This window comes from Engraulis encrasicolus, chromosome 24 (assembly GCF_034702125.1).
Source record: "Engraulis encrasicolus isolate BLACKSEA-1 chromosome 24, IST_EnEncr_1.0, whole genome shotgun sequence".
Classification (NCBI taxonomy): Eukaryota; Metazoa; Chordata; class Actinopteri; order Clupeiformes; family Engraulidae; genus Engraulis; species Engraulis encrasicolus.
The window spans coordinates 4,532,765-4,546,958 of record NC_085880.1 but is presented as its reverse complement, the minus strand read 5'-3'; the positions used below and the strand labels follow the sequence as shown (position 1 = coordinate 4,546,958).

The window sequence follows — 14,194 nt, the reverse complement described above, 5'->3', positions numbered from 1 at the left end:
GTGCTAGTGCATAAGGTGCTGGATGGGGGTAGGTACTGCCCCTAAAATCTGTGGTGCATGGGTAGCAGGGGTACCTTCTCCCTGTTGGTATGAGTGTGAGTAAATGGTAGGCTGTATGAGTGGGGTCAGAGGTGCTGTTCTTGGCATTCCTGGCAATTCCGGTGTTGTGATGTGAGGCTAAGGTGGGAAGATTGTGGCCAATGACTTTAGAGGCTCTGTGTATCACCTTCTCCAGCTGTTGCTTATCTTGGCTGGTGGTGCTGCCTTACCATAACAGGATGGGGAAGGGGAGCGCGCCTTTGATTGTAGCGCGGCAGAAGAGGATCAGGCCTGCTTGACTGACCCCAATTTTTCTTAACTGTTGAAGGAAGTGTATTGTAAGGTGAGCTTTTGAAATTATGAGACAGGTGTGGAGTTCAGGTGCAATGACGGTGACTAATGCATGGTGGTGCCAAATGTTTTTAAAGGAGTCAAAGCCTGGCTCTTAATACAGACCAGGATGTGCTGGCTTGGCTTTTGCTACTGTGCCATACTGTATGGTGTGTGTGTCTGTATCTGTGTGTGTACAGTTGGCCAATAGATTGACAGTGCAAGCAAGGGGACACACACTCAAATAAGGCTATGTTTGTATATCAGTGTTGTAAGGGTATAAATCACAGCCTTCATGATGATACGATACGGTATTGATTTCTTAAATCAGGGATTCGATTTTTTTTCGATACTTAAGAATTCCCCACGATACGATGCGATTCGGTTCGATTCGATTTTTTCCAATTACTTTTCCACTTCTATTGTGGTATGGAGCTAGGCCATTGCACAGGGGCCAGCGATTCGATATTTTTCGATTCTTAAGAATGCCCCACGATACGATGCGATTCGATTAAATCGCCGGCCGATACATTTCGATTTTATTTACATCCCTACAGTGTTGGTGGTGGTGGAGGTAGTGTGTGCGTCTGCATAGGTGCGTGCAAGTGTGTGTGTGAGAGAGGATTATTCATGACTTCCTCTCAGCTTTCTCGCACTTGAGCCACCCTCCCCCTCTCTTTATCTCTCAGTGTGTGTGTGTGTGTGTGTGTGTGTGTGTGTGTGTGTGTGTGGCTGTGTGCTCTCTCACCAAAGTTGTTCTACTGGTCTGTGGCAGTGGTGTTCTTGTAGGCTTCAAAAGGAAACCACCCTCATACGTGTGGTTAAAATCTACGTGACCCGCAGCAGATCTCTTCTTAGAAACAGTGTGAGAGTGTATTCACTATATTAACAAAAGTATTCGTTCACCTGCCTTGACTCATAAATGAACTTAACTACCATGTGATAAGTGTTCATGTGATCTGTTCATATGATATGATCAATATCGTCTACCTTTTTCAGCTATTAAAGCTCCAACTCATCTGGTTAGGCTGTCTACAAGGTTGAGGAGTGTGTTTATAGGAACTTTTGACCATTCTTCCAAAAGCACATTGGTTAGGTCACATACTAATGTTGGTTGAGAAGGCCTGGCTCTCAGTGTCCGCTCTAATTCATCCCAAAGGGGTTCTATTGGGTTCACGTGAGGACTCCACACCAGACTCTGTCATTCATGCCTTTAAGAACCTTGCTTTGTGCACTGGTACAAGGTAATGTTGGAATAGGGAGGGGCGCGCTCCAAACTGTTCTCACAATGTTGGGAGCATGTAATTGTACAAAATGTTTAGGTATCCTGATGCTTCACAAAACAATTTTTCTAAGTCTGTTGACGTGTGCATTTTATGTTATGGATAACACATTTCAAAAAGTCTTTTTGAAAGACTTAGAACTTACTGTAGATCATGTCCAGTCGATTCTGGTAATTATAAACTAGGGCTATTCACCAGAAGTCTGTTGATCTTCAGACACAGGGTGCGTCTTGCCTGGGAAATACCTAAATGTCAAAAAAGGAACAGAGCATGTAATAGTTTGAAGTTAAATAATAATAATAATAATAATAATAATAATAATAATAATAATGTAGCCTACATCACATGTTTAATGGTAATGCATTTTCCCCCAATTCCTTGGTTATTTTGTGTTCTTTCAAACTGCTTTCAAACTGCCACTTTAACTGTGTTAACAGTTTGATACAAACTTCCTAGTCTGGCTTGTGGACACAGTATGTGCAGTTGCTGCAGCTGACAAAGACGACCTGATGTCAGAGCTCTGCTGATCACGAGCACTGGGTGTGTCTGTCCGGGAAATGCTTTGAGAATGTAAAAAAAACACATCATATTTCTGCCACTGCTCACTTCACCTGGCGCTCCTGGCACCCCCTTGTGGCAGGTGGAATACACTTGCAGAAGCTGCAGCAGCGAACAAACAAGCATACATGTACGTACATAGGCCTACTACAGTACACTACCGGTATGATATTACCAAAAGTATTCGCCAATCTGCCTCGACCCACATGAGCTTAAAGTGACACTGTCCCATTTTTGGAAATGAGCTTATTTTACACCTCTACTTGAGTTAAATGTTTGAGTTTTCCATTCTCCTATACTTTCAACCGTTCTCTGAGTATGGCAGTGCAACATTTTACCTCTAAGCTAACAGTTAACATTGAGTCCTATGAGACCAGTTAGCCGCCAGCTGGTCTCATAGGACTCAATGTTAACGGCTAGCTTGGGAGGTAAACTTTGTACTGCCGTACTCAGGGAATGGCAGGAAGTACAGGATAATGGTAATACCCTATTATTTAACTCAAGGGGAGGTGTAAAATAAGGTGATTTACAAAAATGGGACAGTGTCACTTTAAGTGCCATCCCTCCCCCAAACCTATAAGGTTCAATATGATGTCGGTCCACCTTTTGCAGCTATTACAGCCTCGACTCCTCTTGGAAGGCCGTCCACAAGATCCAGCAGTGTGCTTATAGGGATTGTTTAAAGGGTGTCTTTACAGTGTCGACACCAACATAAACAAACCAACAAACACACCAGTCCCTCCAGAGGGAGTCCTGATGGATAAGTGTGCTCAGGACTGGCTGACTAATTGACTGCCAGCCGGGTGTAGTTACACAAGCCACAAGATGCAAAGAAAAGCAGGGAGCCACTACATTGGGAGATGGAGATTATAGCTACGACGAAGTGACACATGCTTCTATACAGTATGCCCAAAGCAATCATCTAGCAACCAAGGCAACCAAGTACTAGACCAAGTAAGGTTCCGATGTCACCATGTAATCAGAACTACATATGTTTTCGGCTAATTCTGCCTTGAAGTGTTCTGTACGGTATGTAAGAGGGTATTTTGAGGGGCGGGGGTGGGAGGGAGGTTGTAGAAAAAGTAGCAACACAAATAGAAAAGGTTTTTGTTAGTTCAGTTTCCTATTTATTGCACAAAATAAAGATGAGCCAATCAAGTATAAGCTGCCAATAATCTTTTCACAAATGACATTATATTACCTTACACTTAGCTAATATAGGCCTACATTTTGATTTTTATCCACAGTGACTTACTGTTATTTAGATACAGCCTAATAGTTAAATGTCCCTAGGACAATGTATGGATAGGTGCCGTACTGAAGGGCACCTCATTAGCCATGACTGATGGTGGAGACTACACAATACTGTGGGAATCGAACCTGCAACATTCCTAAACCATAACGCCATGGCTGCCACAGTTTATTTTTTATTTATTTATCCTTTATTTAGCCAGGATTGTCCCATTGAGACTACAGTCTCTTCTGCCAGGGAGACACTCAACATAAGACGTCTGCACATGGTTGTCCCATCTCAGAGGAACCCAATACCATCCTAGGTCAAGATCAAGACAGTTATGGAGGCACATTTGACAAAGTGCCGTCTATTTTGGGAATGCTCACAGATGTTCATATGTGGAGTTTGGTTCTTTCTTACTCTGAGCTTGCTTTGTACATGAACCAAATTCCACAGACACATGATTGCAATTCACTACACTTCACCTGTATCTTTCATTCCCTGGCCTGTAAGCTGGACTCTCACCAGACCCTTGGAACCCATTCATCTGGTGAGAGTCAGGTGACCCCAGAAGGGATTTCAATAACTGTTGGTCTGTTCCTTTGTTTGTCCGTCTGTTTGTTTGTGTATCCACCTGTGGTGTACAGGGTTCTACAGTATGTTCTCATCATCGAAGGATTTTAAATACTGCCTTTGGCAATGTACGATATACAATAGGCCCTATCTTAAACAATCTTCCTTCATAGTAAACACCAAAGAATTTAAACAGTTGAAATAATAATGAAAAAACAGCCATGTCTGTTGTTTGATGTCTTCTAAAAGTATGAAAGAGGGAACACTAATTTTCATCAAGACTAAAACCAAGGCATGCCCAGTAGCAGTTAACGCTTTGAAATGCCTCTTAGCCAATAGTGAGAGAGCACAGATACTCTGTCTTATCTTTACTGAACTTCGACCAAGGAAAACATTAAGGACATTGTTCCAACCATTAGATGCAGCAAGTCTGTGTATGTCAGCTACCATGAAAAAAGTTGCACATAATTTCCTTATACTTTTGCTTTTATATTTCACAAAATCTTCTGCCGAAAGAAAAGGTAAGAGACATCATATACTGTTACTGTACTTGTATATTAACGTCTTGAGTAATGTATACCCACTCTTCTTAACATTAACATTCTGTGCATTCTTCTCCTGTATGTTGTAACTTATTTGTACATAATTTGCATGGAATTATTGCACACCTTATCTAGCCTACCTAGTATCTATACGTACACTATATCACCAAAAGTATTCACTAACCTGCCTGGACTCAGATTTCAATTGAAGTACAATTCCTAACCAATATGGTTCGATATGATGTTAGCCACCTTTTGCAGCTATTACAGTTTCAACTCTTTTGTGAGGGCTGTCCACAAGGCTGAGTGTGTTTATAGAATCTTTTTTTTGGGTGGGTTAACAATGGGATAGCAGTTAAGTTCATATGCGAGTGAAGGCAGGCTAGCAAATATTTTAGGCAATTTAGTGAACGGGTAAGTTCTCTCTCTAGTCTCCACTTACTCACACTAGCTGTAGGCCCTATAATATAACATTCAATCTGTAAATACTGCTTTTAATCTGTACATCATCTGTATTACGTATATTGCACTTCTGCTATTTGCACTTCTGACTAGATGCTACACTGCATTTTGTTGCCTGGTATTTAGGATGACAATAAAGTTGAATCTTTTTTTTTTAATGCCTTTATTTGACAGGACAGTCTGAGACGGTGACAGGAAGTGAGTGGGACAGAGAGATGGAGTGGGATTGGGAAATGACCCCGGCCGGACTCGAACCGGGGTCCCCCAAATGTGGGGGGCTTAGTGCGCTTAGTGCCCCCCAAGTTGAATCTAATCTAATCTAAAATAATTTAGTGACAATTGAAATAAATAACTACCAATGTGTTATTTTACTGTCAATTCGATTTCACAGATCTGACGGGGAAGATATTCACCTTTCCTGTGGAGTCTGACACTGCTCATGTCGTCTTGGTGCCACTACCAACCCAAATCAAGACACTGACTGCAGTCACCGTCTGTCTGCGTTTCTTCTCCGACCAAACTAGAGCACAGAGCCTATTCTCTTTTGCCACTCCAGCCCATTCAAACGCATTCCTCCTCTACAAAAGAGTCGACAGCCTGTACGAAATAAATGTGTACGACAATGTGGTGGTATTCAGGGCAATGGAGGACATTCCAAATCAATGGAATTCCGTCTGCGCTACGTGGGATTCCAACACAGGAATTGCACAGCTTTGGGTCAACGGCAAACCAAGTGCAAGAAAAGGAGTGCGCCGTGGATTTACCATCTCGGGAGAACCCAGTATCATCCTGGGTCAAGAACAGGACAGTTATGGAGGCACATTTGACAAAACACAGTGTTTTGAGGGAATGCTCACAGATGTTCACATGTGGAATTCAGTTCTGTCTTATCCTGAACTTGCTTTGTACATGAACCAAATTCCACAGGCACACGATGGCAATGTGATCAACTGGAAGTCACTGGACTTCACCACTAAGGGCTATGTACTTGTAGAGGACCAAGTCAGTGGTACTGTTGTTTAAAAAAACCCAACAAAACAACCCAGAATTGTATTGTTATATTTCATTGAATCCTATAAAATAAGATCATCATTACATATTATCAGTACAAAATGTGGATTATGTTATTGTAACTGTTGATTTTACCATTGTGCCAGCATGGACTGGTAATCTGGTTTACAGGGCATTTCCCAGTGGGCCAACAGTTCTCAGGGGCCAATGCTGTTGGGATTACTCTATTTTGTTAGAGACCAGTCCACAGCACATTAAAATAATAATATCACTTTCTGGTCAACAGCAATTCATATAAGATTATAAAGCAATGACCATCATCACTGTCCATTATATGTGTTGTGTTTGTCCAAAGCACTGCATTAAAAGACCATATATTTCACAGCACCTTGTTATTTGATTTTTTTATTTCTTATCACGCCATTGTAACCACTTGGTACTGGAATGACGGACAAACAATGTAAGCTCCATTCTGTGATTGCCAGAAAAGAGACAAATGCAGCGCAACCGCCAAATTTTAAAATAGGCCTACAGACAGACCCATGCACTTGCTTCCCTCGTGTATCTGTAGGTCTCTCTGCCTCTGGGGGACACTCCAGTACTATGCCAATGGGTTACAGCATTCCAGCAGCCTTGCTCAGACAGCCTACCCTTCAAACGTAGAGCTTTATCTGCCTTCACAACGGAATTCTCTTTTCTGATTGATAAGATAGAAGAAGATAAATGAGTTTGTTGGATCCCAGAACAGAAGGCTAGAGTACAATCAGAGTGCAGATATCAAAACTGATTTTACTTTTTTTCATTTTAACCAAAACTTCAGTTCTATGAAAATAAAGGGAGAACTTTCCCCAATAAATGAAAAGAGCAAGTGAAAAGACGTTTGTTCACCCTGTTCAGTATTTCAAAAAGTCAACATTAGACCAAGGCCAATTCTGCCCTCTAGAGGTTACAAGAGAGAACAGCCTGGCTTTTCAAAACCAAGTGTCAAGTGTAGATCACTCTTGCTGTGATCTGAAGTAAATCTTTACATAATAAACAATTATAATAGTACTTAATCCACTGCCAGGAAGACAAACAATTATTAAATGTATACAACTAGAATTAATTAAAATTAATTGTTGACTTTGATCCACAGCTACAGTATACAGTGCGAGAAGATTTTAAAGATTAAACATTGACAATGTAACAAAACAGATTGTGCATTTAGATTCAGCTTGATTTCCACTCTTCACAGAAAAAGTTGTGAGGTAGTGAGTGCAATAACTCCAGGAGCAAATCAGCTCTTTCTAAGGTTGACAATTAAAGGACCAGTTCAGTCAATTTCAATACGCAGTTGTATTGCTCACGCTACCCTTGACTGTCAGTACCCGGTGATGCCAAATTTTTCGACTAAGCCCTTTCCGACATATGAGCTATTCTAATGGGGGCAGCGTTTGTTTACATTTTTTTTTTTTTTTTTTACATAGGCCTACTCCAAATATTTTCCCAAAAGGTACCGCTGTTTGCTAGTTGTCAACTGATGTTGTATAACCTTTCGGATGTTTTTGGAAATAAATAAAAATGCTTTTTTGAAATGTAAACAAAGCGCTGCCCCCATTACAATGACCAAGATCTCGGAGAAAAAAAAAACTCAGGTACTGAGAAGTCTAGGGTAGTGAGAGCATTACAACTGCATGTTGAAATTGACTGAACTGGTCCTTTAACCATCACAACTTAAAAAAACACAATGTTGTCAGGCCACTTTACTAACACATATTTGGCGACTTAAAGTGTCATTTACCCAGTCATAACAGACACTTATAAATCGATGGTAGTGGAAAGTAGTGGAAAGGTAACATTTGTGAATGGGCAGCATACATTCTATAAGTAAACTACTAAAACAATTATATACCCTCCCTTTAAAACATGAACAGAAAATGCATTTGAAGAATGCATACAGAGAGGGTCTTTATAGTTGGCCGTTATAGCAGGGATGTTTTTCTCTTAACTGAATAAGCCCCCGGCTCCAATGCAGCTTTCCCAGATGTGTTGAGCAAGGTGGAACTACATTCGTCTGGCAAAAGTCAGATTAGTGTTTGCCTGGCAACATTGCTTAAAAAGTTGTCAATTTATCATCATATTAAGTACTTTCAGTTTCTGGATGGCATCCTCAGGTTCGCAAACATTTTGGAGCACATTTCTTTCTCCTTCTCCAAGCAGACACTGTAGGACCTGAAAGGTTAAAAAGATTTGAAGAGTAAGCTGTGGGTATCATTAACAATAATCATTCACACAACACTATACTCAGACACAAAACAGACAAAAAAAATCATTCAACATTTCAGATGTATGGATTATTCTTGTAGTTGGACAGCCGGGCATTTCAGGCAGTAATCACATTGATATGGGAGGGAAAATGACAAAATGTTCCCAATGACACTACTACTAACCAAAAAGCTTAACACGGAGTACATTTACAATACCCGGCTGTCAGTTTTGCTATTTTATACAATGGGAGACAGCATGAGTGACTACTTACAACCACAGGAAGTTTGTTAGGACTTTCACTGGACTGAAACCATGACAAGTAAAAACAAACGATCAACAACAAAACACTTACTCTTGAAGTTTCATCAGCAAGTTGTTGATGTCCTTGTTATATGGACTTTTTTTCTGGGCCTTCAACAGGAACTCTGTAGCCTTCTCATAGTCTTCTAGTTCAAGATAAGCCTAAGGAAACCGATAAGGCAAAGCAACAGTGAACAGTGAATCTAAACCAAATTAAAACAGCCGTTGTCTTGCTTTAAGACCAGTTAAAAGAGGGAGCATGTTGCTAAGCTAGTGAAAGTCAATGGATCCATGTAACGGATCCATTGACTTTCACTAGCTTAGCATCACACTCCCTCTTTTAACTTGTCTTAAAGCAAAACAACGCTAAACATGAAACAAAAGACACTTTACCACCTTTATAAATCCCAGCCAACGATTTGAACTGTACTAAGCCCCAAAATAGTGGCATACCCCTTTAAGCTTTTCATTAATATCTCAAGCAAAAATCTTTGTGATTCATCACTAAAATCCTTTTTTAGTCCTTATACACGCTGGGTTGGAGGTGCGTGGCTAGTCTTGGGAACAGGTAAGGGGGTGCGCTGAGAAAAAATGGTTAAGAACCACTGGATTAGGCCATTTTATTTTATTTTATTATTCCAGCAAGCCATTTTATTCTGTATTGTAAGTAGGGGTGGGCGGTATGGCCAAAAATGTATACCTCGGTATAATTTTAGCCACGGTATATATCACGGTATATATCACGGTATTGTACATTTGTGTATAAAATGTTAAAATTAAGCGTTTTGTGTCAAAATGACCAAAATGGCAATGGTTTTGTGGCAAAATGGCAAAATGACTGGTCAGACATTGTTTTATCTTCTATGTGGGGATTCTTGTCATTCAAATCATTTGAAAACATATTTTTAAACTTTTAATCGATAACTATAACTCTACATCTACAGGACGCAATGTGCTATTGCGGTAGACGGTATGAGACAAAATCTCTATCATTGATGGAAAAATACCGCACACGATATTATACCGCGGTTACCGCCCACCCCTAATTGTAAGTAACAGAAAAGACCATATAGAACAAATAGAAAAAGTTGAACATGGTCCATGGTTTGAAATAAGAGCGGTTTCGAAGGAATTTGTTGACGCCAAGGACGGACAAAAGGCAGGTGTTCTGAAAACTCCATCGTGCGCTCTCCAAGACCTGTGCGGAACTACACAGGACTGGCGAGAGTCAAGCTACAACTAAGTCAGCTCAGTCAGCAGTGTGTCTGAATGAAATGTGGAGAGGAAGGTTTCCCAGCGTTCAACGCCGAGGTCTGCTGTCCAGCACCCATCATACATTATATAATCTATTCCAGAACGCTTCAAATGAAGTGAAGACGGAGTGGAGTTAGGTCTTCGGTTGGTTGAGGACTTAAACCATCTGAAGACACATGAGTTGGATATTCACCCTGCTACTAACTAACAACCAGAGCTGGCAGTAGTACTGAGCAACATGGAAGAAAACAAATATCATGATATGGATTACTTTATATCACAACAACGATATATATCACGATATACCACAATTACATATGTTTGGAGTTATTCTCTTTATTTTCTCTTTATTGCGTTGTCGCAAAACCATATTTGAATAATTTTATTCTTCTTTTTCGAATGATACGAATTTAGAGCCTGCATAGCGACAACATGGAATGTTATTAAATGATATTACATTGTATATCAGCTGCAATAATGGGTAAAATTAGTATTATCAAGATAGAAACCATAGAGGAGAAAGGGCACGGTATACACTTTAAATACACTTATAATGAAATTAGGGCTGGGCGATATGGAAAAAAAAAACTATATCACAGATTACTTTATATCACGATAACGATATATGTCACGATATAGCACAATTACATACGTTTTCAGTTATTCTTTGTTTGCTCTTTATTTTTTCATGTCGCAAAACAACCTTTCTTTAAAATTGATCTTTTTATTCTTATTTTTACAGTTACATGAACTTATAGTGTGTATTGTGACAACATGAAATGCAATTAAATAATATTCAATTGTATAAAATTGATAAAATTACTATCACGATATACACTTTTATATCACGATAACGATATATATCGTCATATTGCCCAGCCCTAAATGATATATATCGTCATATCGCCCAGGCCTAACGGGCAGACGGCTATTATCCCACCCCAGACGGGCCTTACCTGGCCACAGCGATAAAGAGCTTTGACATTGCCGGGGTCTATTTCCAGAGTCCTCTGGCCGTACTTGAGGGACGAGGTGGCTTTCCCCAGTCGGTCGTACGTCAGGGCCAGGTTGAGCAGGATCGGCACCAGTGCCTCATCCACACTCCTCTTGTCCTCTTCACTCTCCACCTCTCGGTTCTGCAGTATGGTCATGCCCTGTGTGTGCCCAGGCAAGAAAAAAAAAGGAAAAAAAAAGAAATACTGAACTAATTTCCTGTAACTGCAACATGTGGGCTATGAGGTTCACAGCTATTGAATTGTACATTGGAGCTATTGCATTGTTATCTTCCACGTAATCTACACTTTAATAAGAAATGAAATCAATCAATTATTATACACTTTATACAGACACACGGGGCTGGCCTTTGTTGACAAAGCTGTGTGGCCTATTGCCCAAAAAAGTGTGAATGCAAGTAGTTGAACTGGTACAATAAGCAGTGCATTAATGTGGCACAAGAGGCCTTCTGGGTATACACAGGTTATGGATACCTGTTTGTAACGGTCCTTGCCATCCTCGAAGCGAGACTGTCTGAAGCAACGGTTTCCAAACAGACGCAGTGTGTTGACAACATCAAGTGTTGTGGCTAAAGCTACATCATTCTGTTCCCCCTGTTGACAAGAGAAATATATGCCAATTACAGAATACAGTACGGCATATCTCAATGTATTATTTCACTAACCTGGTTATACACTGTAGTACCTCATTATTGGGTTTTCAATATCTGCCGTTGTGAATAATGATTCTATAATATCAAGATATGTAGGGTTTATTTGCAAAACGGTGTATCTCCATTTTTTTACTTTTGCATTTTATTATTGTAAATGACTGTTCAGGTCATATCACCCATGTGTGAATTCTAACCAGTCAAATATTTTGAGAACATACTTTAAGCTATATAAAATGCATTTTGTAATGCATTTCAATGGAGTGCCCAGTTCAAAAATGTCAATTTCCCAACATTCTATAAAATGGAGATACACCGTTTTGCAAATAAAGCCTTCATATGAAGCCACATGGTGTGTGTGTGTGTGTGTGTGTGTGTGTGTGTGTGTGTGTGTGTGTGTGTGTGTGTTAGGGGAGTCAATGAACATGTATAAACACAGTGCAGTCCAAATCCACTGGTTTAATACTGAAAACATCAATGTGGATATGAATGATTTCCCAAACAGCCCTGACATAAACATCATTGATGAAGACAATAGAACACTTATAGAAGTAGGATGCTCTTTTGACCTGTATATGGACATATGTTTTAACTCTAAAATGTTGAAATATCAGCCATTACTCAATACCATTGTGGGCCTTGGGTAATAATGCAGATTAGTCATTTTAGTATTTGGGAGCCTTGGGCATGTACACAAACTTGTCCTAACAGGACTGCAGCTATCTGGACTGTGCAAAACAACAGAAAAAAGACTGGCAAAATATTGTTCCATTTCTGTCATCATAGGCATCTGGAGACGGATGTCATATTTATCCATAGACAATATTGGACTGACTAACTGTATGATCATCCCTCTACAACTCTGCTGTGATTTCCATCAGTATTTGGATCTGTGTAACTTTTAATGTGCTGCGATTCAAATAAAAGTACTAAACTGTGTGTCATGGCCAACAAGCTTTTAAAAAAAAGTTTAACAGTTAATTGAAAAAGGTTAAACATTTGAATTTCTCACCGGGGATAATTCAAAGAATTCGTCAACTTTGGCAGAGTCAAAGAAGTCGTTCATGTGAACCTCGTAAAACACAGTTGCATTGGATGGGATGAGTGGTGGGCAGCCCATCTTGCCATATGCATACTCTGGTCTCAACAGGAAATTGGCCAGCTCGCCCTTCTGCATGGTAAGGAGACCAACCTCCAGTCCCATCACAGTCACATCTGTGGTGAGAAGAAAATAAAAAGCAATTGGCCAGGCCTATCAAGCTGCATTGGAGACCAATTGGGTTGTGGGGTTTAGATAATCATAATAGGCCTACCATACATTACAAGAGAAAGACATCTACACATCCCATGGGCACAAGCACTCCACACAGTGTAGGTGTAGGCTAGTGCAGCTCTTACCTCTGCCTAGTTTCATCATTCTTGGGTATTTGTATTTACTTGTCGACTCGAAAGGTTCGTCAGCGTACTCCAGATATCCTGAAAGTTTAACTATGGGCAGATGACAACATATGTCAGTTGATCATAGAAAGTACGTCTATAATATTGCTACAATACGCGATTGATTGTCTATGAACAATTCACCATCGTCAGCCTACCTAGAACGGAAGCATCTCTTGGGACAAGAGGCCCTTCGCCAGGTTTAATGACCCGTTTTAAAACTCCTCCATCTCCGGTTAAATCTTGCATCTGCGCTGCAAGGCGATCAAATGGCCTCTGTTGATGAGACACGGACAAGGTAAGCAAATCTTTCACTGAACGTTGTTCTCCACATTACAACCATTACCAATTTCTGAAACGAGGCTAGCTAGCTAGCAAGTTGTGAAAAGTTTTGCTAAACACGTGTGCTTTGAATGCTGTTTTAAGTTGATTCTGGCCGAAGAAAATAGATTATTGTAAGCTCACCTGCATTGCTTCTCTGTTATTATTTAAAGTCAACGTTGTTTAATGTGCAATCACTTTTATGATTATTATTAAATTATCCGTGAAGTACCCTGTCAAGTTCATAGAGCAGTCGCTGTTGATAAACTCGCGCGCTCAGCAGCTGTGCGGCGTGGCGCAGCAGGCAGGCGCACGTCTGGTGGTGGTGGTCTGATGTCAGGGGTCAAACCAATCGAACACGGGGGTCTGTGTGCCACACATAGCCTACAGTAGCTGCTAAACATTGCATGACAAATATTCAGGGTAAATTTGAATCGATACGTTGTCGATAAGTGTGAAAGAGAGAATTTTAATAGAATTCATCACTCTGATGACTGAGTGGTGCTTAAAATAATAATAATAATAATAATAATAATAATAATAATTAACAGTGTAAAATGTATTTACATAGACGTATATAATTTATTTTTTGACCCTTAAGTTAAGAAATGATCGTAGCTTTGAGAAAGAATTCAGAGTCAGTCGCTGATTCCAACACAGCTGGGGTGGGAGGATGAGGATGAACAGAGGTCAGTGGGATGAACAGTTAAGCTCTCCTCCATCCTTCGCTGTGACTGAGGTCTCTTGCATCTCACCTGCCCACACAACCTGCTCCAATGGGACATCATGTGTTAGGCTGTTCTCTTATCGTCACTGGGTAAAATATAAATGCAATTTTGTCGTCTTCACTGTGTTATCACAGCGACAGAAGTCAGACTTTCACTTCAGTTACAATCAATAATGTATCTGATTTCATAGTCCTACTTTTAGTAATTGGATG

At 40.2% G+C, this 14,194-nt stretch overlaps 2 protein-coding genes across 2 annotated transcripts; one reads left to right on the top strand and one right to left on the bottom strand.

Moving 5' to 3' along the window:
• Nucleotides 1-2,666: 2,666 nt before the first annotated feature.
• Nucleotides 2,667-6,456, top strand: LOC134441643 (serum amyloid P-component-like). The gene is made up of 2 exons (XM_063192033.1): nt 2,667-2,676; nt 5,413-6,456. Exons 1-2 carry the CDS (start codon nt 2,667-2,669, stop codon nt 6,042-6,044), a joined length of 642 nt encoding a protein of 213 aa, XP_063048103.1. The 3' UTR covers nt 6,045-6,456.
• Nucleotides 6,457-6,791: 335 nt separating this feature from the next.
• On the bottom strand, nt 6,792-13,556 carry fkbp6 (FKBP prolyl isomerase 6). Its single transcript, XM_063191908.1, has 8 exons — nt 13,399-13,556; nt 13,092-13,209; nt 12,895-12,984; nt 12,509-12,711; nt 11,321-11,440; nt 10,790-10,987; nt 8,632-8,741; nt 6,792-8,243 (listed from the first exon to the last, which is right to left on the bottom strand). Exons 1-8 carry the CDS (start codon nt 13,402-13,404, stop codon nt 8,162-8,164), a joined length of 927 nt encoding a protein of 308 aa, XP_063047978.1. The 5' UTR covers nt 13,405-13,556; the 3' UTR covers nt 6,792-8,161.
• Nucleotides 13,557-14,194: the final 638 nt, after the last annotated feature.